General features: G+C 44.1%; 2 protein-coding genes across 8 annotated transcripts in view; both read right to left on the bottom strand.

Annotated features, from left to right (window-relative positions):
* Positions 1-954, bottom strand: part of tfr2 (transferrin receptor 2) — a 52,006-nt gene extending 51,052 nt beyond the window's left edge. The window contains exon 1 of one of the 3 annotated variants that reach the window (XM_061237037.1): positions 934-954. The gene's annotated coding sequence lies outside the window, so the exon portion shown is untranslated. Of the gene's footprint in view, positions 1-25; positions 44-933 lie in introns of those variants that run through there. The other 2 variants (XM_061237038.1, XM_061237040.1) reach the window with 2 other exon arrangements.
* Positions 955-4,490: 3,536 nt separating this feature from the next.
* Positions 4,491-22,598, bottom strand: ctc1 (CTS telomere maintenance complex component 1). 5 transcript variants are annotated; one of them, XM_061235837.1, is made up of 24 exons: positions 22,459-22,598; positions 21,994-22,157; positions 21,537-21,780; positions 20,559-20,779; positions 19,771-19,906; positions 18,790-19,221; positions 18,367-18,495; positions 17,745-17,971; positions 17,052-17,202; positions 16,362-16,559; positions 15,537-15,675; positions 15,135-15,249; positions 14,089-14,839; positions 13,595-13,684; positions 12,437-12,553; positions 11,911-11,966; positions 11,150-11,256; positions 10,655-10,820; positions 9,541-9,609; positions 9,143-9,305; positions 8,600-8,688; positions 8,206-8,362; positions 4,973-5,108; positions 4,491-4,629 (listed from the first exon to the last, which is right to left on the bottom strand). In XM_061235837.1, exons 1-24 carry the CDS (start codon positions 22,498-22,500, stop codon positions 4,517-4,519), a joined length of 4,212 nt encoding a protein of 1,403 aa, XP_061091821.1. In that variant the 5' UTR covers positions 22,501-22,598; the 3' UTR covers positions 4,491-4,516. The 5 variants fall into 5 exon arrangements, with proteins under 5 accessions (XP_061091821.1, XP_061091822.1, XP_061091823.1 ...); XM_061235838.1 differs by having other exon boundaries at positions 8,624-8,688; XM_061235840.1 differs by lacking the exon at positions 4,491-4,629 and having other exon boundaries at positions 8,206-8,357; positions 8,624-8,688.
* Between the last annotated feature and the right edge of the window lie 3,057 nt (positions 22,599-25,655).

The following is a 25,655-nucleotide window of genomic DNA, read 5'->3' as shown; positions in this document are numbered from 1 at the left end:
CAAATAAGCTCAATGTAGAACTCACCCCCTCTCTATCTCTTTCTGTGTAAGCAGTTGCCTTCAAAAACTGACAGGGGTCTTGCTCAAGAAGCTCCACCCCCCTCACCAGGGTTCAGCCCCAGTGTCTGTCTGTGCTGTTTTCCTCAAAGGTTATTGGCCAGAAGAACTGTATAGGTGGGGCTTGCTAGAAAGTTCTATGGTGGCTTTGAAGGAGCTGCTGTATGATACCAAAAAAACATTAAACTATTTACCAGTGGAATGAAGTACCTACAAGCCAAGTGTCGACTGTTAATGCTACATTAATTACATATTAAGTCTGCGAAATTTACAGAAATTGTTTCCAGTAGCTTTACTTTTCATTACATGCTCTAGAATTTGCTGCTGATGTTGGATGCAGGATAACGCTCAGGTTTTCTCAGTTCACAGTAAGACATAGATGGAGTTGACTTATTTTTTTATATTTGACTCACAAATACATATTGTTTCCCAAATATATCTTTATCCATCTATACATAGATATATCTATCTATACATAGTCTGTGCCTCAGTGATCTATGGTGTCACTGTGTCACTCTAACCTTGACCAAAGTTCTTTACCAACATGGCTTCAGTGAACTATCAGCTGTTTAAACAAAAACCAATAACATGCAATAACCATTGACTGGGACATTTCTCCATCATGTAAAAGATAACACTCTTTTAAAATAAAAATGCTATTCAAATCCATGCTCATTGTGACTGCCTCTAAACTCTTACATTGTATTCTTGCATAGGTATGGAAAATGAAGTGTTGAAGAAGGTAATGTTCATAATGTTTCAAGGTATCTAAACAATATATACAGCAGTATAACATGTAAATGACCCAATTTCTGAATTAGTTCTAAAGAAAACACAGCACTATTGAGTAGTCAGGAGCTATAAATATTGCCTTACCGTGTCGTACAGATCGCCCGCCCAAACCGACTGAGAAAATTCGTGAATACCAAATGGAGGAAGTAAATAAAAAGGAAAAACGTTTGCTCAGCATATATGAACAATGGAAAATTCTAATCAGAAAATCGAGAGACAATTTAAAGAAAGACATATCAGAGACAGAGTTGGCTACTATGGCAGACGACATTGAAAAGGGAATGAGTGAAATAATGAAACTTTATGATGAAATAAGAGGGAAAGTGACGCCTTCCACTGAACTTAGAAGGAGAATTGATGCATGTGATGCTGTAACAAAGGACTTTGTGAAAATGATCTTCGAGCGTATATCACAGATAAGTGGAGAGTTCAATGAAGAGCACGAAAGGAGCTGTCTTCATCAGCTACTAGCCCATGACTACGCTCATTCCATTTATGGCACTGTTGCCTCACATTCTCGAGCCAGCCAGCACTCCGAAACCCTGAGCATAGCTGCAAAAAGAGCTGAAGCAGCCGCAGAGCTTGCTGCCAAAGAGGTTCAATATAAAAGAATGCAAGAGGAAATAAAACAAAAAGAAAAAATAAGGTTAATGGAAGAGCAGCACAAAAGGGAACTTGAAATGCAGCAATCTCAATTAGAACGCCTGCAAGCAGAAAGGGACATGGAGGTAGCTCGTGCTAGACTTGAAATCTATGATTGAGAAATCAAACAAGAAAATGTTTACCAGCCTACACAACTAAACAACAGGCCATTCACTTTCAATACACTCACAGATCACCAGCGTCCTCATATTGATATGTCAATGCCCCCTACTGATTTCTCCTGTTTGGCACAAGCAATCCAAGAGAGCATAGCCACAAGTAGACTCCCAATGCCAACACCAACAATGTTTAGTGGCGAGCCAATGCACTTCATCGAGTGGAGAGCCTCATTCCAGTCTCTTATTGATCAGAAGAATATTTCCTCTGCTGACAAACTTTATTACTTAAAGAAATATGTTTAAAAATGCCTTGAAGGCACGTTCTACAGAAATGATGAGGAGGCATACAGAGACGCATGGAATAAGCTTAACCAACAATACGGTCAGCCATTTATAATCCAACGAGCTTTCAGAGAGAAGCTGTCAAAATGGCCGAAAATACAGCCCAAAGATGCAGAAGGTCTAAGAACATTCTCTGATTTCCTGAATGCTAAATATAGCTCGATGTTATGTACCCGGAGACTTTGGAGAAGTAATTGAAACAGAATTACACCACTTCTCCGATGCAAGCACCAGTGGATATGGACAGTGCTCTTATCTGAGAGTCAAGAACAAAAGAGGAGAGATTCACTGCTCTCTCGTAATAGGAAAGGCCCGTGTCTCTCCCACAAAGCTAATGACAATGCCAAGGCTTGAATTGACAGCGGCAGTAGTCTGAGTTACTGTCAGCAACATGCTCAGAGAAGAGCTTGGCTGTGCTAATGCAAAAGAATACTTCTGGACAGACTCCAAGGTAGTGTTAAGCTACATTAACAACGACTCAAGGCGCTTTCACACATTTGTCGCCAACAGGGTGCAGAAGATCCGCAATAGCACAACCCCCCAGCAATGGCATTATGTGCCCACGGATAAGAATCCAGCCGACGGAACATCCCGCGGACGAACAGTGAATGAGCTACTTAAATCTGACTGGTTCTCTAGCCCATGTTCCTGTGGGAAAGTGAAGTACCCTCACCAGAAAATGTGATACCAGACCTGGCGATAGGAGATCCAGAGATCAGAAAAGCTCAACACTGCAAACTTCTGCCTTGCAGAAATCGGAACCATTCAGCATTGTAGATCGCTTGTGCAAATTCTCGTCATGGAGCAGAGCCATCAAAGCAGTGGCCCGCCTTGTGAGACGGGCTAAGCAAATCAAGTTATGCTAGGTTAATTCATGACACTGGCTAGTGCATTGTGTTTGTGCTCTGCCTATAGCTCTTACGGTGGTTTATTGGTTGACAACGGAAGGATTTCAATAAATCAAGAAAACCATCAGTTTAAGTCTTGGCCATTTGTCGGTGGGGATGCTACATAACATATTATTAACATTACCTCATTAAAGTGTGTGTTTACTTCCAATACAAAACTATAGTCATTAGCTTAATGTTATTGGGACTGCAGAGTCATTTGTATGTTATTGCTAATTGGTGCAGTAGCTGTCACATGAAGATAAGGGATCAAACTAAACAAAGAGTGAGTATTAACTAATCAAAGACTTGGTATTAACAAAGTAATATGAAAAGCTATGATCAAATATAACAACATAATCTTTGAAAGGTCTTGATATTTAAAAAGGGAAAATAAATTTGGGAGAGTCTGTGAGGTTGAGAAACCATGAGGAACAGGTTGAGAGCATCATTGTTCTAGCTGAGAACACACTGGTTCTTGGGTGCAGTAATGCACCGAAAGACCTGCGGTCAAACCATGACTACACCAGCAGTGCGATATGCTCACAAAGGGACAGAGATCATTTGAAAGTGTTTTGGTTCACAGGGCACCTGCTCACCTGAGATGAATGGTCCTGAGGTAGCAGAGGATCCTGCAAAGAAGGCGTGATATTGGGTGGTTTACAGGTAAAAGAAGGGATTAAAACAACTCATAATGAAAATTATAACTGGCAAAAAGAGTTCTAATGATATAAGGAACTTTTAATGCTTTTGGAGGAATTATAGTTGCTGAATAGTTAGTAAAATGTATTTAAAATATTGTTTTTATTTTCATTATATTAAAAGTTTAGATAATGTATTATGTATTCCCAGTAATAACAGAAATCTGCATCAGTGGATATATTCCTCTCGTGAATGGAAAACATACAAACACACACTTGCACCAATTGTGAAAAAATGTCCTTTAATACAAAATAAATTCTTCTACAAAGGTGTAAAAAACAAGGCGCATTTGCAAAGCACTTATACATCACAGCACAAACACTTATTCAACATTATATTCTTGGGTGTCGTTCCCTTCTCACTGTGCTGCCAAAAGACATCACCATCATTTCAGCCAGTAAGACAGGACTTCACCCTGAACCCTGTCCCATGACACTAATACACATTCTCATTCTTAGCTTCTTTCCCCACCTGTTCTTTGGACCCCTCTTTGTGCAGTATTTTGGCCTGTAGCCTAGTGGCTAAGGTACATACAGGGACCTGGAAGGTTGGTGGTTCAAGCCCTAGTGTAGCCACGATAAGATCCACACAGCTCTTGGGCCCTTGATCAAGACTCTTAACCCCACATTACACTATGGGGGATTGTCCCCTGCTTAGCCTCATCAAGTGTCAAGTCACTTTGGATAATAGTAATTACATTACATTATTGGCATTTAGCAGACGCTCTTATCCAGAGCGACATACAGTTTATTAGACTAAGCAGGAGACAATCCTCCCCTGGAGCAAAGCAGGGTTAAGGGCCTTGCTTAAGAGCCCAACGGCTGTGCGGATCTTATTGTGGCTACACTGGGATTAGAACCACATTAGTATTATTTATTATTCTTTCTCCTGCTCACCTTCTCTCATTTTTTTCCCTATCCCCCGTCCCCTCTCTCCCCCTCTCCTCCTCGTTCCCCCTCCTCCTCCCTCTCTCTGTCACACGGAGATCTCCCCCTCTCTCAGCTCAGTGCAGTGGAGCTGCAGAGGAGCTGGGATCCTGGTGACAAACTCCCGGTCCCCACGGGTGAACCTCTTCAGCTGGGCGTTCTCTGAAAGACACACAGTGTGGGTGATAGGGACAGTTCCCCTCTGCACCAGTCACGCTGCATGCAGCGCAGTGTTAGTGAAAAGTCAGTCGTGTCTATGCAGAGGTTAGCATGTTGTGCTGTATGCAGTGTACAGGTGTATGCAGAGGTTAGCATGTTGTGCTACATGCACTGCAGTATCAGTGTACAGGTGTATGCAGAGGTTAGCATGTTGTGCTACATGCAGTGCAGTATCAGTGTACAGGTGTATGCAGAGGCTAGCACGTTGTGCTACATGCACTGCAGTATCAGTGTAGAGGTGTTAGCAGTGTGCTGTACAGGGCTAGCGACGCGTAGCGTGACTCACCGTGTCTCTGCGCAGCGCTGCTCTGGGCCCGAGACTGCAGCTCACAGGTGAGTGTGACAGAGCGACAGACAGCAGCACACACACACAGGTAGGACAGGTACTGCAGCAGGGGGTCCTCCGAAACCTCATCAGACACCTGCAATACACCCCATGCATGATGTCACTGCCGTCAGCAAGATTCACTCTTTCAACTTCAAACACCTTTCAGGCAAAACGAGAAATATCTTCCTCTTTGGGAAAGCCCAATTATGCTCCTGCCGCATGTTCATCGTAACCGGTGATGCGGAAGAGCGGAAGTATGTGTGGAAAATCCAGGTTCAGAAAGTATAAGTCCATCCCAGTGCTTTGTTCCAGTAACCTGGATTTGCTAATTAGCTAAATTCTCAGTCAGGAGGTAGAACTGATTAGTGAAATCATCTGGCTGAGTTGATGGGTGGAAGAAACACAGGACAGGACTTTACTTTCTGACCCCTGGACTGTAAATACACCTCTGCTCTTCTCCGAATCACGAAAGTGCCACCCACCACTTCTTAACACGTCAGTTCAGAAGCCAGGCTCACACAGACATGAGTCTGAGGAACATGCTTCACATGAAGCTGAATAGACGGATTGGTAGGCACCCAATCGACCAGCTAGGGTCATAAGACACCGGGGACAGTAGAGCTGATTGTGTATTTCCCTATGGGACTGCCAGCCAAGCCTGTGTATTATGCCGGACAGAACTTGATCATGGAGTCTGCGTTGTCAAGGTCAATCTTACAGTGCCTTAGCACGAGGGCTGTACACAGGTCTGAAGCACTACATTTCTTTAAATATACAAAGAAAAAATGTTCTCTGTATTTTCATGCCAGTTCACAGTACAGAGTACATTATTGACAATGGATATGGCTGGCTAAACAAGACTTTGAAGCTAAGGCGCCAAGTTGTGGTGCCTACAGTATTACCAGTGAGGTATCTAGGTCATTTAAAATATATTCTGTTTTATTTTTTTATATTTTCCACATAAAATCACAGTCATCACAACAACGTACAGCAGTACAACAACTACAGGCCATCTATTATACACAGACTTGACAGTAAATCAAGTCACCAGCGAACACTGAAGTCAGAGCCAAGGGGCACTTATCTGTTTAATTGTGTCAATATGAACACAGCTGTGTTATCATTCACACTGATCAGGTAGGACTTTTCCTCCTGGGTCCTGCTTGCACACAGACTTGCTTTCAGCATAGTGGTGTGCCCCGAAAAGGTGATATACAGTAGTTTTTGTCTTAGTCCCGTGTTACAGTTTAGGTAACCCTAATTGTTTCAGAAGTGACTTCTGGCTGGTTAGCCACAGTGGGCATTGGCGAAGTGAAACTCAGCATCAGGCTAAATCAGCACAGAACGGCCTTTTGAGGAGTGCTGGTGGTAGGGATGAGGGATGCCAACCATTTACCATTTACCATTTAGAAACATTCCAAAGATTCCAAACTGCTCTTGCTTTAACTACTCAGTCCAGTATCCATGACACAGAATTTTTATATGAATTTCCATTGCTTTTCAGTTTTTTTAGCTATATTTATATCTTATCCAAAGCGACTTACAGTCGACGAGCCTACGCAGGGCACAATACCAATACCCAGCAATGTGGGGTAAAGGGCCTTGCTCACGTGCCAAACAGTTGCACAGGTCTTATCATGACTACACCTGGGATTTCCTGTTTACACAGACCTCTGTTTGGAGTTTAATGGATGTTTTTCAAAGCAGAACCTCAGAGGTACTAACATCAGTTACAGACGGACTGGAAAGTGTATGAAAATGGAAGCAGCATAGGTCTCCTTAATATGACTGGAAAGCGTTAAAAGGAAAGTTAGGCTTTCCAGAATTAAAAAGTTAGACAAAGGGATATTTCTTTATTCTATACCAAAGAAATACAATGTGAGAAAATCAACGGTGTGATAAATAATGAAATCAGAATAAAATTAGCAACTTCAAAACAAGAAGAAAAGAAAGCATGCTAGGAGTTGATCAGAAAGCCGAAATAGGAAAAAACGTCTTAGTTACTGCTTATTATTTGATTATAGATTTTTTAACTGAAACTAGTAAACTAAAATAAGTGTAGACCATTAAAAATATGATGCTACAATAATGTAAGTATGATTCTAATCAAATGTTTCAAAAAGTGTCAAGTCATATATTTTTATAAGGGGTGACATGGCTCAGGCAGTAAGAGCAGTCGTCTGGCAGTCGGAGGGTTGCCGGTTCGATCCCCTGCCCGGGCTGTGTCGAAGTGTCCTTGAGCAAGACATCTAACCCCTAAATGCTCCTGACGAGCTGGTCGGCGCCTTGCATGGCAGCCAATTGCCTTCGGTGTGAGTGTGTGAGTGTGTGAGTGTGTGAGTGTGTGAGTGTGTGAGTGTGTGAGTGTGTGAATGGGTGAATGGGTGAATGAGAAGCATCAATTGTACAGTGCTTTGGATAAAGGCGCTATATAAATGCGAACCATTTAATACATACAATCTTCCAGAGCCCAGGCAACCTGGAATAATGTAATGATTTGTAACGTATTGAGGCCCTGCTGAGGTTTGTATTAAAATGTTGTTGAATACCTCACAGACCAGACTTTGTTTGTCTATCCCTGAGTAAAGTCATACACAACAGAACCTTCCTGTAGACAGCTCACTGTCTCCCCCTATCCTTCACTCTTGTTTACTGCACTGTTAACTTCCCTTTGAATGAGAACTGCACAGGCACAAGCATCTACCAACAAGTCACTGGGCTCATTCCACTCCCTTATTTTTCTCCTACTTTCATTTCCCTTTTCTCCTTTCCTTGCCCCTAGCCCCACCCATCGGGTGAGGGAAGGAAAAGAAGTAAAGACGTGAATTAGGCAAATGGAATGTCCTTGCTCCTTCAAATGTCAGTTTGAAACCACGTCAGTTACAGACGTGGCAGATGGGGAGAGGTGGATCCACAGGTTGATTTATATGTCTGGCTTTCCGAAAGAAAAAGTTCCTAAATTCTACTTCTAGCTCCTAGAAGGAACATAAGTAAAATAAGCGATTGCAACGAGTCCACTGATTCAGTCTTCTGAGCTCCTCTGCACTGCGCAAACTGCATAGGCAGAGCTGACATTCACCTACCCTCTCCTTATTAAGCTATATTAATCTGTGAACATTATCTAGTTGAATGATGATGATTTATCACAGCTAAAGCAGCTTGAGTGATATTTGTTTAGAATTGGCTCTCACCACATTCCTCCCTTGGTGGTACACTCTGAGGTGACCTCTGACCCTGACCAGCCGTTGTAGTCCTTCCCACTCGGTCGTATTCAGCGCCAGCAGATGTGAGACTGTCTGAGAGGAGAACCACACTTGGGCCTCCGCAGTACCATCTTCCACTACTGCCCTGGGGAGAACACACACATACAGAGAACAGATTCACTGTCATGTACTGAGATGCATGCTGTCATTCAAGCCCTCTGTCCGCCACACACACACACACACACACACACACACGCACACAGAAAAACACGCTCACACACACAAACACACGCGCACACACCATCGAGCCTAAATGCCACACTATAACACTACAACACAGACAATACCATACGTGCAGAACATCACCAGCACACATACAAACCAGGAAAAGAAGCTATGCACTGACTTTGCTTCTGCTTGGAAAACTCCAGTGGTTGAAGTGCATGGTGGGTAGTTTCGGGTGCAGGCATCCTGTTATAATAGAAAATAAGTTGTTCAAACAGAGAGGGCAAATTCACCAAGAACTACTCAGAGTCATTTCAATTCTGCTGGTTAACCAGATGTAAACTGGAAAGGGCAGTTTGAAATGTGTTAGCAGCTGGGAGCATTTAGTGAGCCATTTTTTCTTTGTCCTGGCCTGACCTCTATTATCCCTGGCTCACAAGATTTAGGCTGTATCTTATTGGTCAGGCTTTCTGGTTCCACACCCTGCGCTCTGACTCTGTGAAAGCCTGATTACACCTCGGGAAGTCTCGCAGCCCTCACGATAAACCACAGCGGCTTCAAAAACGGTTTTCCATACCAATTCCAATTATTATCTTGACCGCACGTGCTGCGGATAATGCCCCTTCGTTTGACATTACAATACCCCGTTTCTGCCTGGACAAACTCTCGCAGGAGCCCGTTTTCAGGAGCGGGAAAGTACCTGCTGGAAGACGCTGGTGCACAGAGAGCAGACCCACCGGAGCTGCAGGAACAGCACGCACGTCACGTGGGCTCGCACCCGGGCCGAGCCGCAGCACGCCGCCCCCTTCCGCGCCCACTCGCCCAGGTGCATGATGGGAGGCGGGGCGCCGAGCTCCGCCGAGCTTGAAAAATTAAAACGCAGAAGGGGGACGTAAATTAAGGTGGCGCTGTCAGAGGACGGCGGAAGCCGCGAGGATTTAAGGCACGGGAATAAAGAACTACAGACAGCACAAATGGAAAATGATGAGGGAATAAAATGTGAATTACGGGAGCAGAAGCGAGGCTGTCGGGTTGATTGGGTCATGAGACCTCATTTAACTGTCGAAGGGACACAAAACACGCGGGGAAATGACTCACCCGGCTCGCCCCGGTGCGGTAACGGTCACGCAGCTCAGGGGGAGAGAGCGGCAGTACACAGAGCCAATCCTGACAGCACAAGGAAATACAGTCAGGGCTGGGAGACATTAATCAATGCAGATATCCGTTTGGGTGAGAATTATTCATTTATTTGGCAAGAAGCCTATGTGAAATGATGGTAGCAAGCTTTGAGTGAAAAATTATTCTTGCCGAAAGGCGAACATTCACATTACACACAAAACATGAACTGAACAAAGTAGTAAGCAGCTAACCTAATTTGGCACAGTAAGGTACGTTAACTCACTGGAGTTTTATGTCAAGATATGAAGCACCATAATACGCAGAACGACTTCATGAAACTATTAAGTTATCTCCCGCAGGTTAACACACGCACGACTAGGCACTTAATTACATTAACACTTTATGCAGTTGAACATTTTCCAAAATACCCATTACTGAATTTGTGTTTCATATTTTATGATTAACTCATTCTAATAAATTATATTAATAGAGTTCTTACACTCAGTGAGCACTTTATTAGGTAGTCCGGGAAAGCAGTTTGTTAATGCAAATATTTAATTAGCAAATCATGCGGCAGCAACTAAATGTAAAAAAGCATGTAGAAATGGTCAAGAAATGGTTCAGATGTTTTTCAGACCGAATGTCAGAATGGGGAGAGTTTGCAGAGAATGGTGCGAAAAACTAAAAACATCCAGTGAGCAGCAGTTCAGTGGAGAATGGCCAGACTGGTCAAAGCTGACAGGAAGATGACAGTAATACAAATAACCACACATTTCAACAGTGGTATGTAGAAGAGCATCTCTGAACACACAATGCGTCAAACCTACAGCTAGGCTACAGCTACAGCAGCAGAAGACCAATAAGTCTAAAAGATCTAATAAAGTCTAATAAATACCTATTAAAGTGCTCATTGAGTGTATAGCCAGCAGTTTATTTACAAACCCTGTTAAAAAATCCCAGAATTTTCCCAGGACACATACAGAACAAAACGTTATCCAGTCATCAATCTGTGCCAGATATTTAACCAGTCAAAAAAACCAGGCTATCGATGTATCGATGCCCTTAATATCGATACAATGTTGATGGCACTCACTGGGAAACTTTACGCTGGAAGGTATGGAACAGCACTGTGGCCCCAGCTATGAGGCCTGGAGTGTACGGTCTCTGGGAGAGGTCAAGGTACACCTGTATACTCTGCCCAGGAGACACCACATCCTGCACTGTCAGCCTAATGTTCAGAGTCTGCTCCATGTCCACTCCTGTTCACACACAAAGAGGAGTGACAAATGTGCCCCTCACAAAACCCACTTAGGAAACATAACAACAGCAGGGCAGACAATTACAGTGACACAAGTGCAAAACATTGTGAAGAACACAAACAGGGAGAAAAAACACATAACCTAAAGCAACAGATACGTAAGGGCTAATCAAAGTACTTACAAAAAGGATTGGCGAAGAAAGGCAAGATGCTATCATGTTTATTTGCACTCAATGTTCTTTGCCTGATCTGGCTTTGACTTTTATGTGACAGTAATGGGGTTTCCGTGATTTAAGAAGGGAATTGGGGTTCTCAGAAAGGATTTCTTACCCTTGTCCCTGTGCTCTGACTGGACAGTGGGGATCTTCCCTCTCTCCTCCAGCAGTGGTATTCTGCGAGAAATCACTCCTTCAAAGGTTACCAAAGTAGCGGCAACGCTGAGGTGAACAAAGCAAGGCTCAAGTTCTCACACACGCCTGCTTTAAACAGTACTTTCCAGGGCTACTGACAGGGTCTGAGCTAGGGACAGTAGTCCAGCTAAAGTCTCAAAGCTTTAACCTACAGTAGCGATCTACTGTAATGACCGATTACTGTTGTGATCATTTGGATAAAACATGTCAATGACAGAAATCCAGGAAGCAGCAGAGGCCAGTAAGGAAACTTACTCCAAGAACAAACCTAGATAAGAGTGAACTTATGCTAAAAAATATTTCATTATAATAATAAAAATAATATATGTGTCCTATATAAAGGTATGTATGGCAATAACTTGCAGACAGAAAGAACAAAGAAAGTTTTCTCCGAAGAAACCGTCACAGTGTCATTACCTGAAGAAATAAAATACAAATAAATCAATCATAGTGTGGACTGACAGCTATCCTCAGTGTCTTAATTATTCCAGCCACATAAATAAGAGGATCAGAGAATATGTGAAAGCTAAGACGGGCTGTTGCACGTTACCCTCAAACATGAGTTTGACTTACAAACCCATCATTATTCATTCAAATGTGAAGACATTATCAGGAGCGTGGGTCAAAAATCTACAGGACACCGACTACTGGTGGTTTCCACAAATGGTGCACTGCATTTACCTGCAGGCGAGGACTTCAGAGACAGACCAAACCTTCCGCTCCACACGCCCGTGTGCCTGCAAAAACACACAGCGCCCTCCTCAAACTATGCAATTTCTGTCACTCCTGCTGTGCATTTGCGGCCCTTATTGCTTACACACACACACACACACACACGCACATACACACGCACACACACTGGGGACACTGGCAGCATAAGGGGTATGTTACCACTAATGTCCTGTCACGCCAACATTAACTGGACCGACACTCACACCTAGGCTTCTTATTAGTACTGACAAGAAAAACAGTTAGTGCAGAAAGACATTTTTACGCTTGCATTAGATTAATGCCACAACTGGGACTTAACCCCGTGTTAACCCCATATGAGTCCATTAACCCCGTTCTCCAGTCTGCTGTACCCCAGAGCAAAGTGTAATTTCTTCAGTGAAATAGCTGGTGATATAAATCAATATGATAATGCAGTGAATGCCCTACTCAGATGTGAAATATGAAGAGTGACAGAATGCAGCGATGCGCTGCTGACCTGCTGGAGTGGCAGGGTGTGGAGATGCCAGCGAGGCAGAACCTGAACAGTGGGGGCGCTGTGGAGCCGACCACCACCCTGCCCTGGCACACTGCAGCCGGAGAGCACCCCAGGGTCCTGAGAGAGAGGGGAGGGAGAGGAGAGGAGAGGAGAGGAGGAGAGGGGAGAGGAGGGGAGAGGAGAGGAGAGGGGAGGGGAGGGGAGGGGAGAGGGGAGAGGAGAGGAGAGGAGAGGAGAGGAGAGGAGAGGAGAGGAGAGGAGGGGAGGGGAGGAGAGGAGAGGGGAGAGGAGGGGAGGGGAGAGGAGAGGAGAGGAGAGGGGAGGGGAGGGAAGGGGGGAGGAGGGGAGGGAAGGAGAGAGGAGAGGAGAGGGGAGGGGAGGGAAGGGGAGAGGAGAGGAGCGAGAGATCATTACAGCACAAAGGCATATCAGGCATCAGACATGAAACCCGTAGACACTCAGAACCCTCAAGCCAGACTGCGGCTTACCTCTTGTGACCCACATAGGCTACAACGCTCGGTTGCACCATTAAGCACATACACAGTTACACCATATCTCTTTGTTGTAGTGATTTCTTTGTTTTCTTAGTTGTTTTTTTTTGTTTCCTTGTTTTCTATAATTCTGTGGAAATGCTGGGAGTAGACTCCCAGTGGAGAGGAACACCACAGTAAATGCTACATCTTTAGCTTGGTATATCTGACTATTGCCTGGAGCATACAATGAAAATCATGTGCTTGATCATGGCTCTTCTGAGTTGAGGCAGTCAGCTGAACAAAACCTTACAGTCATCAGGTAGCTAGCTCAATGAACAGTATTGCTTCATTTCTGTTCATCTCGAAACAGCAGCTTTCTAGAATTTAATGAGCATATTTTCCACATTTTTACAAGGCTGTCTGCTTGCCTAATTGGCTGTTGCAGAAGAATGTATGGCACTGCGCTAACAAGCAGAGTCATTTCAGATGACGGTTTCAAAAGAACGTTTTTATTTCCCTATGTACTGCATAAGCAGAACCATCACTAAACACTGATGCTTGTGTAAGGGCGGAAACCTCAAACCAACCCTTCTGCACTGAACTAAAATACAGAAGAGCAAGATGGGCATGGCTATCTAAGGGTAGTTAGATTGGGGGGGGCGTTTTCTTCACATGGGGCACTGACCTCAGTGTGGGGGGCCACCATCCTGTAAACAGTGCCAAGCTGCAGCAAGGGGTACCAGCGCACACTGTCGCCCACAAACTGGAGCTCCACCTGAGGCAGAGAGACAGCGCGTGGGCAAGAGATTAAAGAGAAGTTGGAAGACTGACAGAATAGAAATCGACAGAAATATGAACACACACGTCCCAGCGGCACCTAATGTCTTCTGCCCAGCTGTTAAATGTTTACAGGCCATATTTTTTAAAGGATAGACCTCTGAAAAACTCTTAGTGCTTCACCAGACATATCAGTCAGCTGCCAACCAACCATTATCATTATCTATGGGACTAAAGTGAAGTTCATTTGTATGCTTTCCATGGTTTTTAGGTTCTTTCCTGGGAACTTCAACTTACATTTGATCATCCATAAGATATTTATGAAAAATTTAATACATTTAAAACAGTCTGGATTCACTTGACAAATTTGACACTGGCTGGTCAACTAAGGTTACAGCTTACCCTATCATTCTCGGCTCCCCCTATCGTAGTCTCTCTCTGTTCCAGTGGACAGTTCCTGGGGTCCTGCCCCCACCTCTGCACCCCACCAAGCAACACTGCGGACACCCCAAAACACAGGGAGAGGCCGGGGTCTTCTTCTGAAACCTGGACGTTGCGAAAGGCCAGCCCTTCTTTGGACTCCACACAGAAGATGACAGACACACAGGGAACAGGGGTCGCGACCTTCAACCGGCCAGAGGTCAATGACCTGGCGGGGTCAGCCAGGGGTCGCGTATGTGAGTCCCCCACCCCACTTCCTGTAGTTTCTTGTTTTTCCTCTACAGGTTGGATTCTTGACTTTAGGTCGTCTTCTTTGTCCTCTTTTCTTGATCTTTTGCCATGTTTCGCTGGCCTCTCCTCTCCTTGCCTGGTTCTCTTGGTCGTCTGATCCAGGCCGGGTTTGGAGCCTTTTCCCGTTACAGCAGAGAGAGCAGGCTCCTCTGTGGCCTGTTTGTGGCTTCTGTCTGCAGACCGCCCTGGTCGCTCTCCCTCTACCATCTCTCTCTCCTTTCTGACATGACTGGACTGCTCACTTCCCCGGGACCCGTCCCTAGACCCCCCAGGCCTGTCTGCGCTTGGATGGGGAGTGACCTCATCCATCTGCTTCTCCCCCTCCCCGCTCTTCTCTCCCTCCGTGACGCTGCGGAACTTCGCCATGGCGACAGATGGGCTGAGAACTGTGAGGTCATCCAGGCACAGCTGGATATAGAGTCTGAGAGGGAGAGGGAGAGGACACACTCATTCAGGAAGCTAGTTCAACTGGATGTACTCCATTGCAATATTTACTATGGAATTTCAATGCGTTTCAATATGTATGTGTCTGATATATATACAGTTGTTTACAGAGTTCTCCTTACAGAGTTCACTCTCCAGCAGTTGGCATGTGAAAGACGCTAAACAGCTGCATATACCCAGCTGTGTGTCTCCTGCGGTGTCTGCGGCAATGTAATATTTGGAGAGTGTGTGAAATGTCTGTGTCCATGTGTGTGTATGTGTGTGTGTGGTACCTGGAGTGTCTGTGTGTGATGTAGCGCTCCTGGTCCAAGTGGGTCGAGGCAGGGAAGTCGGTCGTCAGAAATCGTTCCATTACGAGAGTGTAGCGTTGAACACACACTAAACAATCTGAGCAAAACAAAACAACATTAAAAAAATTACTCAGTATAAACCAGAAAGAGACGTGGATCTGTGTATGAGTGTGTGAGTGTGTGTGTGCATGTGAATATGAGTATGTGTCAGTGTGCAGGAACTTGTACGTGTACGTGAACATGTGTGTCCGTGTGTGCGTGTGTGTGCTTGTGTATGTGACTGTGAGTATGCGTGAGTGAGTGTGTATGCACGTGTATGTGAATTTGAGCACATATTTGTGTGTGTCCGCATGAGTTTTCAGGTATTTCAGGATGATGTGGTACCTAACCAGGCAGTGTTGTAAGCAGCACAGTAGGAGTCGCTGTCTCTCTTCTCCACAATTACACAATCGATCACCCCGGTCTGGTCCTCCAACCGCAGGCTTGGTCCTCGCCCCCTCACCTTCAACACACCTACCAGCACCTGGAGAGGGAGAGAGGATAGGGGAGAGAGGGAGAGGGTGAGAGAGAGGGAGGGAAAGGGGGGGGGCGAGGGAGAGGGTGAGAGAGGGGGGGAAGGGGGCAGAGAGGGAGAGGGTGAGAGAGAGGGAGGGAAAGGGGGAGAGGGTGAGAGAGAGGGTGAGGGAAAGGGGGAGAGAGGGAGAGGGTGAGAGAGAGGGCGAGGGCGAGGGAAAAGGGGAGAGAGGGAGAGGGTGAGAGAGAGTGAAACAATATCCTAGTCAGCTGCTGAAGACATCTGTGTGTGTCTTCAGCAACTGGAGCATTCTAAGTACACCCTGGAGCATTGTAAAGCAAACAAGATATTTCCACATGCGCTTGGTAATAGCTGTGTAAGCAACAACAGAATTATTACTGATATTATTTTTTATCTAAACAAAGTGAGCTGAGCTCATTTGAATCTAAGCTTGTACTAGAAGGCTCCAAGACATCTAAACTGGGGTGTCCAACCAAGAGCAACATGCACGTTTTCATTTTGCCCTAAGCTATAACACCTGATTCAGCCAAGTAATTAAATCATGGTCTTCAGACAGGAATTTGAGAAGTAGAACCAGGTGTGGCAATGCTGGGCTTAATCAAAAACTTGCACCAATGTCACCCCCTTTCACCCTGGTCCAAAGTGTATTCATACAGCTACACATATGCACCGACCTTGGGCCTGGGCAGAGTCCCAGCACACAGGACGTGGACAGACCAGGCGAGCAGAGGGTTCAGTTGGGCGCGGGTAAGATGGGGGGCTGAGGGGGGCAGCAGGGACTGCAGGGACATGGAGTCCCAACACTGTCCCTCCATCCAGGACCGCAGATCCCCCACCGAGAGCAACTCGCACGAAGGGCTGTCCACAGAGTACTGAGAGAGGAGAGAGACAAGCCCAGCTATGACCGAAGAGTCACTGCACAGCATCACCATACAAGCTGCAATGGAGTTACTTTAAGTGTATTTTCTAGCTTTTGACCACAAACCCCCGAATGCACTAACCCAGAGGGGTCCCATCTTATCCAAAAAAGGCCAGTGTGGGTGCAGGCTTTTGTTCTAACCCAGCACGATGACACCCGGTTCAAATATTTAAGGAGACATAGTCTCCAATCAAGATCTTGATTAGTAGACTCAGCCGTATTTGTGCTGACCAAGAACAAAAACCCACACCCACACTGGTCCTTTTTGGGTAAGACTGGACACCCCTGCACTAAACCAACCTTAGAAACGAATCTTGGATCTGCAAACTTAAATATCGAATCTATTCCTCATCGCACACCACAACTCTCCGAGCAAATATAAACTAAAAACCAGAGAAAGGAGTGGTCTTAAAAAACATACTTGTTGAGCTGCAGTTAGCCTTACCTCTGTTAGGGGGCAGCAGTGGGGTTCCTCCAGCATCTCTCTGTACAGTTCCCTCGGTCTCCCGCCTTCCTGCCCTGGCAGCACCACGCTGCTCAACAGCCTCCTCGCCACTCCCCTTAAACTCCCCTCTCGTACCCAGCGGGGGCACAGCCTGGGGCAGATCGAGGACATCATCTCATTGGAGGAGAGCACGTTTGTCAAATTGGGAGAAGACGAAAATGAGGTGACAAAAGAAACACAGTGGGCTCATTCCAATCCCTTATTTTTCTCCACTTTTTTCCTGTCCTCACTGCTGACCCAGAAATCGATCGAGCTCCGCCATCTTTAAGAACACTGCAACCCCTCAAGTTCCTTCCAGGATATAGAAGTAGAAGTTAGGAACTCCCAATCTTTCCTTTGAGCAAGAAAACATCAGCGCATCCTTTGCGGAAGTATTTTTTTGGAAAGCCTGACATATAAATGATCGATGTGTGGATCCACATATGTAACTGATGAGGCTTCAAACTGACATTTAAAGGAGCTTTCCATTTGCCTAATTCATGTTCTTGACATCTCTCTCTTTACTTCTTTTTCCTTCATCTTTCCTACCTTCTCCCAATGGGTGGAGCTAGGGGCAAGAAAAGGAGAAAAGGAAAGGAAAAACAGGAGAAAAGTAAGGGACTGGAATGAACCCACAGAGACACACAGCTCTACCTCTCTCTCAGTGCACTCAGACAGTGGCACAGCCACAGGTACTGGGAGACGCCCAGGTTCCTCTCCAGCTGGAGACAGAGGGCAGGGGAGTCCCAGAGGAGGCAGGAACTCTTCTCCGTTTCCAGCCGGCTGAAGGATATGACCCGCGCACTGGAGCGCAGACACGCGCACAGCATTATGGGAAGGGCGTGCGGGGAAGGCTGGTACAGGAAATGGACATCATGGAGCTTGGAAAAGGGAGATAGCAGAAGCAGAGGACGTCACTTTGTAGAGATTTGTACTCTGCCTTTTACCACGTCACTCAACCAGTGTATTTATTCACGTACAGACTGGAGCAAAAGTAGATTAGAGGTAACTTGAGCGCCATAGCCAAAGTCCCAATATCAATACAAACTAATTACTCTCTTTGGTGTTAGTAATACACATTCCATATTACAATGTGGGCAAAATTGCACAGCTATAATAAAATACACGTCAGCACCTCAATGTTAGTTCTACAATAGTCAAACCTAAAAATTCACATAAACTACTGGGCCTGTGCATAAGAGCTAAGGGAAGATATATTAAAAGGATTTAAGAGGCACTGCTATTTCCTAAAAAGATGAAGTTGAACTCCCCTCACCTCAATTTCTGCCCCTGCCCTCAAGTGATGACCCCCTCTTGGCAGAGGCTGATAGGCCAGGCACAGCCCGACCTTCCCGTCCATCTCGTAGAGCCCCGCCTCCGAGTTCAGCACCTTCGATACCACCCCCTAGAGGGAAGATCAGCTTCCATTATAATGATTCACTGATGCACGGACACACAATAACCAACTCTATTGATTTATATACATCAGTGGTACCCAACCCAGCTCCTGGAGAGCTACCATCCTGTACATTTCCACTCCAACCCTAACAAAGCACACTGAATTGAATCCCTTTGACCTGCTGTGCGGCAGAATCAGGCGAGAGAAATTAGGGTTTAAATGAAAACCGACAGGATGGTGCAGTAGATCTCCAGGAACAGGGTTGGGAACCACTAATAGAAATAAATCTCTGGCTCTCACCTTGTAGCTGATCATTTTGGAAGTTTTGGTCTTGGCTACAGGGAAAGTCTGTGGCAGGGTTCTAATAGTCTGCATCTTTGTCTGAGTGTCTGTCTGTGTGTCTGTCTCAGTTTGTGTGTCAGTCTGTGTGTCTGTCTCAGTCTGTGTGTCTGTCTCAGTCTGTGTGTCAGTCTGGGTCTGTGTGTCCATCTCAGTCTCCTGTCGCCCTGGTCTCTTGGACCCCGTTTTCCCATAACGCCCAGGAGACCCAAGCACCTCCTCCCAGGTCAGTAGAGTGGCCGGGGGCTCTTTAAGGATGTGCAAGCGTGACTCAGGGGTGACACACAGCACCTTGCGCCCTGGCCACTCCCTTAGCCCGCACACGCGCAGGCCTGACACACACACCAACACGGCCACATACACGCACTGCTGCCAGGACAGACAGCCTGGGTCCTGCACAGAGGAGGGACAGAACAGAGGGGATGAGAACGGAGACATACATGTGCAGGAAGTTGTGAATGAAGTCATTATTCAATTTGATTACTTTTAAGTCATTGCTTGGTTAGAAAATCCCAAATTTAACTCTCCTGATTCTGGAAGTCTAGTCATAAGATAGGTCAAGACTCAGTATAACTGCTTGTTATTTTTCAGAAAAGAAAGTACATTCTGAGGTGAACGGCTTTACTGTCAAGTCATTCTCATATGTTGCTCACATTAAAACTGGGTATAATTTGAAGATGTAATATAGCCCAAGACAAACCCTGAACTGTTCCCAGACCATGAGATTCAAACAACCAGGCAATTGGCACCAAATGTAGGTTGAAGGAAAATGCACCAATAACATATGGTCATTTTTGCACCTATGCTACGCAGTTGTCCACTCGTAAGGTGTGGATTTAAAGGTAGACTAACCCTAATCTAGAGATAGCAGTTGACCTGATGACTCTCGGTTACTTCCATTCCCATAATCCCTACTCTTCCAGTTTTCTGAGACACACTCACCATGACCAGCACAGGTACACTGCTGGCCCCCTCTTTCAGACAGAAACAGAAGAATGACTTCACCCCAATTTCCAACAGGGGGCTGACTGTGCAAACTTCCCCAAACACCTGGAGACGAAGGCCTCTTTGCCTCTCCCTGGTGATGAAACACAAGGAGTGAGGAGAACCTCTACTTTGTAACAAATCCATAAATGTCAAATATTTTTCTTTCCCCAGCACATATAGTTATCTGCTAAGGATTTGCAAGATATTCCTTCTCTTTGAAATGCTAGCTAGATTAACTAGTTAGACGTTAGTTTAACGGCTATAGCTAATCAGTCTGAATAAGAAGGCTGTTTATTCCTGTACAACTACTTTAGCCATTACAATTTTCATGAAGGAAAGACCCACTTTATTTATATACGTTAATATGTTGTGGCATAATGGTAATACATTCACAGTCTATGTTAGAAAATTATGGTGAATTTGAAGTAGACCACACATCCATGTTTGCTAACCCGTGCAAATATATTTTTTTTAACAAGAAAGGTTTCCCAACCCTCTTATTGAGTCTATTGCTCTGTTTCACTCCAAGTAGGTACTGCTGTAAACAAATGGAACATACAGTATGTGGATCATGCCATACAGTGTGTATCATAAAGGTGATGCAGGTACAGCTCTTTGGATCACAGTTTCATTTGCATTTTACATTTACTCAAATTATTTATCATCATCAGGAATTATCCCTGGCATTTCTTGCCTTTCAAAATGTAAAATTAACTATAAGACAAAGTTGAGGCCTCACTCACCTCAGTTGGAGAACTTTGGCTGCTTCCCTGGTTCCCATTAATTTAGGGAGAGACCCCCCAGGGGCAAAGGCTCTAGGACTTGGGACCAGAGGTAGGGGTGAAGCACTGATCTCAAGGTAGCCCTTCGGTTCCTGGCTCTGACCTGGAGCATGTTGGGGGATGTAGTTCCAACTGGGAAATAGCATCAGTTGTCCAAGCCATTCAGGTGAGGGGTTGAGAACCTGTTCAGGAAGAGAGAAACAAACTCAATCATATTCTTAGTCTACTCCCGTCAATGTTTCCCCACCCAATCACCAAAGCAAGTTTTCGACCTAAGAAAAAACAAAAAACAATGAGCTCCAATTCAATATGTATCCAAAATTATTGACAGATGGACATTTCCATATCCAGGGATTAGCATTGCATTTGGCAAAAAAGCCATACAATACTGAGTATTTACTGATTAAACGGTAGTTAAGCTGAATCTGTGGCATCGTTGGGACAAGTTCACAACCTTGTGGAACAATGAGCCTGACCAGACTTAAAGTGATGTGTGATAAGCCTTCCAGGGTTGTGCTTTGCTTATAAAACATTGCTCAGTCACTTCTTCTGACGTAAGGATTAAACTGGAAGTGGGCATTAAACACAGTTAATTGACTGGTAGTCCATCAAAATATACTTCAATGCCAGTCAAAACCTATTAGAGCTACCTGATCATATTTCAAGGTTATTATTGGAAACTAATCTCACAAACAGTAATATCCTTTTCCAGATGCTTTTGAGTGTATAATACAACTCCATTTCTTTGAAACCCTACGACATCCGACTGCACTAATAAGATATGTTGAACCTACCCAATTGTGGTTTTCACAAGAAAGTATGCACCTAAGTAGTAAATTAAGCATGTTGCAATTGAAAAATATAGGGGTGAAACATGACAATTTAATTGGCAAAGTGCATGAAATCATTAAAATGTATTTGATAAGGGGTGGTATTTACCTCACACATTACACTCCCACTTCCATCCCTCACTTTCCATGTTCCATCACATGTTACACCTGGCTCTGAACTGCCATCGGTCAGAAAACCAACCAGGATCAGGTAGGCTGGTGATAAAGCTTTGTAGTTGGATAACACTCCCTCTGCCTCTTTGGTCCACTCTCTGTACTCAGTGGTGGTCCAGGTGAGATGGCTACAACAGAACCTGTGTTGCCTGGTGACCAGTTCCAAAACGGAGACCAGCCTTCAGTAACACAGAAAGAAAGAATATGATTCTGATGGGGCAAGAGGTGTAGTGGCTTATGCACAGCACATCTGCGAAATAATTTGAACGACTGTCCTGATTGTCTCTCAAAAACATGCAATAAAAAGGAAAGTTACTGAAGAGACATTCATGACCTTTTACCCTTATAAACATCTTCTATTCGCACTAAACTCGTGAAGTCGTATGCTGTACCTGTAGCCGAGGGGTAGCATGGCGGGCTTGGTGCCGACAGCCCGTTGAACTCTTCTAACAACAGCCAATGCCAGCTGTGTGGCAGAATAACCAGCATTGTGGCCAGTCACGGAGCAAAATGTGTCTTCTATAAATGTGTACAGCTCTCGCAGCCAACGCAGCTCCTGAAGTGGGGGAGAGAATAACAAGTTAACACATACGCTTTATATCGTTTTCTTTACTTGTCCATCCGAGTGTCACTTAAAAGTAAAATGATGCGGAATATTGTTATCTTCACACAAACTTAATTTGTTCAATGTTTACGATCGCTCATGGCAGCGCAGCTAACTGTCATCAAATAAGTTTGCACCTAAGCAGAAGCAACAACATTGACAGAAGTAGGCTACAGCGTACTTTGACTGCAAGTTAACCAGCTTGCTACTTCATCTGCTTACTACATATCCTAGCTTGCCAGCAGCTACCTACCGTCTTATTGGCCTCTTCGAATTCGCCAAGAAACGAATCCATTCCTTTATGAGGCTTGTAAGACCAAATTTATCAAATCCATATTTAAAAATACTTCACATGAAAATCAACTACAAATGTCATTTTCTTGTACTTCTTCGGTTCAATTCTTAAATGCGGGTGGTTGACTAAAAACATTGCGTATTGCTGCCACCTATAGTATCGGAGTGTGAGGTAGGACATTACAGGACACTACGGTACTGCATTGACTGGATAGATTACCTATCTAATGTGGGACTAAGCAGTTATTGCAGTTAAATGTCTTGGACCCCTATGCCATTTAATGTCATTTAATTACCCTATGATATGCCATGCATGGACGTTAATCTGAAATATTATCTATTACCTATTTTATCGGGGGATGTAATAATGATGTCAAAATGAACTTGGTAATTGTTCAGTTTTTTTGTTTTTTTGTTTTTTTTTACAAAATGGCTTTAAAATCATTGTGGATTAATGAAAAGTCACACAACTTGACATGTTAATAGACAGTAAAATGTCAAGAGTTAATTCAACTCTAATAGACTACATATGAGACATGAAATTGTTACAGTGTTGAGGAGAGTACTAAGTGCAAGCCATGATCCAAAATGTTATAAAATATGCTGTAAAAAACAAACTTCCTGATCCATACAGAATTATATTGCATTTTATTAGACACTAGATTTTCAGCAGGTCTGGAGCCCTGCTCTCGCATCACCCAGGGGAGAGTTTCTGCCAGCCAGGACTTCGCCGTTTCATTGCTCACTAGCAACACCCTATAGGTAGGCTTATAGTTATCCTATTTTTTAAATCAAGTCTTCAGTAAGTATTGACTCTTGTATAGGCTATTGATCACGTATATTAAAGTGAAAATAGATAACATAATTACAATTAAAAAAAGTTAACGTGTGAGTTGAATCGTTTTCCACCTCACAGTCTGAAATCATTGCCAATGCGTTTTGTGTCTATTGTTCGCTCTTCAGACGCGCCTGAAGAGTCGCTATTAGATGGACTACTCTCGAATAGACAAGGCCGGTGTTGGGGCCTGAAAGGCCAGATGTCACTAATTGCATTCCTTCAGTGGCTCAGGCAAGCGCGATACGCTTTCTATTGCGGGTCATTTACTGGGCGGAGCAATTCTGAGCCGGTTGAATACGAATGGCTTTTATAATCCGGTCCGTAATGCGAATCTGTTCTCCGATAACACCCACGTTTCAACAGTTGGCTAGCCTATCCCAATCACGCAGTGAAATTAGGCCTAGTGTACCTTTAGATTAAAATGTATTCTAAAGTCTAGTAGCCTAAAGGTAGGACTACTGGTGTTTATTATTTTGATTTCTCGTGAATATTATATATTTCCTCCTGAGCCAAACATAGATTAGCACCTTGAATGGTATGTTGTAAGAAAACGAATAGGCCTAATTAATCTAGCAATCCACAATGTTGAGATTATACATAGCAAAATCTTGAAAAACTTGGGTAACTCTATTAGACACGGCCCACATATCCAGTAACATTACATTACATTACATTATTGGCATTTGGCAGACGCTCTTATCCAGAGCGACGTACAACAAAGTGCATACCCATAACCAGGGATAAGTTCGCTGAAAGACCCTAGAGGTAAGTACAATTTCAACTGCTACCTGTACAACAAAGATAAGGACAAGGGCCATTTTTTTTTTTTTTTGAACAAACAAACAAACAAACAGAGCAAAAGTCACCAAAGTTAACTATCCAAACACTGTAACAATGTAAACATAATATGCACATACTGCTTCAATTTAGGCCTGTACACTATTTCCTGGTAATTGCGCAAAACACTAAAATACTTCAAAAAACAGAACTTATACATCATCATTGTTTTCTTTGTACATGGATCAGTGCCTACACAAAATCACAATAAGAACACTTCCCTCTTTTTGTTAACTGGTACCATCAGAAGGCTACTCCCTAATTCCAGCTAATCTCCACAGGATGTCAGTGATCCGATGATCGGCGTGTTATCTTCGCATATCCCATTCAAAACGAGGGGATTGTGGTTTAGGTGAGCAGCTTAACGAGACATTGATGTTAGCAGACTGCATGCTAAACTCTCGTATAGAAAATCATTAGAAGCTAATAAAGCTTGTTATTGGCTATCGGACTACAAAATTGTTTTCCAAAAGGAACCATGTAATTCCATAGAAGAATTCATAGAATTAAATAGAAGAATTCCTAATTCAATGTTTCTTTGTCGGGCTAAATGGTTCTTTGTCTGGAAGCTCTCGCACTTCACACCTATGACGGGGGTTTCTATACGGAACTAAAGATGGTTCCTCTATGGAGACAAGCCAAATAACCCCTTTTTCTGATTGTATGATGAGAATAATTTTTATAGTGTCGAACTATATATTGATGGTTGTAGCAAAAAAAAAAAAAATTAGTAAATTTGCTGCGCTGATTATCTCGTAACTGGGTGCTCAGAGAGTTTGATTACAGTTGATTAAGTGCTGCAGCCTATGCCTTGTGTTACCGCAGGGCAAAGGAAGGAATTTGCATTAAATCATGGAGACGTCCATAGCTTGCGCTAACCCCCAAGTAGGTCACATCTTGTGTTTAACTATGAGCATTATTTGTTTGCCACTTTTGTCCAAGCCTTTCCTTTCTGCGCCTACAGGTTCTGTTAGTCACCGACAACTGTCAAATTAGCATAATGGCTCGCGTATCATCTAGCCTCAGCAAAGTAACACCTATAAGATAAAGTACTTAGGGGCGAGAGGAACTGTGGCGTCAACGGTTGACGGTTATATATGCTGTGCCAGCGCTGCAGTTTATTTAGTGGCTATAAATGTTATTCAGTGAGGAGCTGTGTAGCGTTCACATAAATATAAACGAATAAAACAGGCATTAATAACATAATTGTATTCCTGTATGCAGCCTATTAGAGAATCTTAATTTATTAACACTAGAATTCAACCTCTCTATGCAGGCTATATTAGTGTCATTTTAAAATGATTACGACCAGATCATCCCCGCCCCCATACCATACCCCTATCACAGCTGCTATTTCGGTGATAACAGGTCGCTTACAAATAAATGGCGGCCCTCTTGTAGACCCAGTGGGGTGTCTTGACGGGGCATTAGGCCTGCAATCGGAAAAGACTAAAGACTGCAAAGTGGCCGGTAACCTTCAA

The sequence above is a fragment of the Conger conger genome, chromosome 3 (assembly GCF_963514075.1).
Source record: "Conger conger chromosome 3, fConCon1.1, whole genome shotgun sequence".
Lineage (NCBI taxonomy): Eukaryota > Metazoa > Chordata > Actinopteri > Anguilliformes > Congridae > Conger > Conger conger.
The sequence above is the reverse complement of the archived record's forward strand: the minus strand, read 5'-3'. Positions and strand labels throughout refer to the sequence as shown.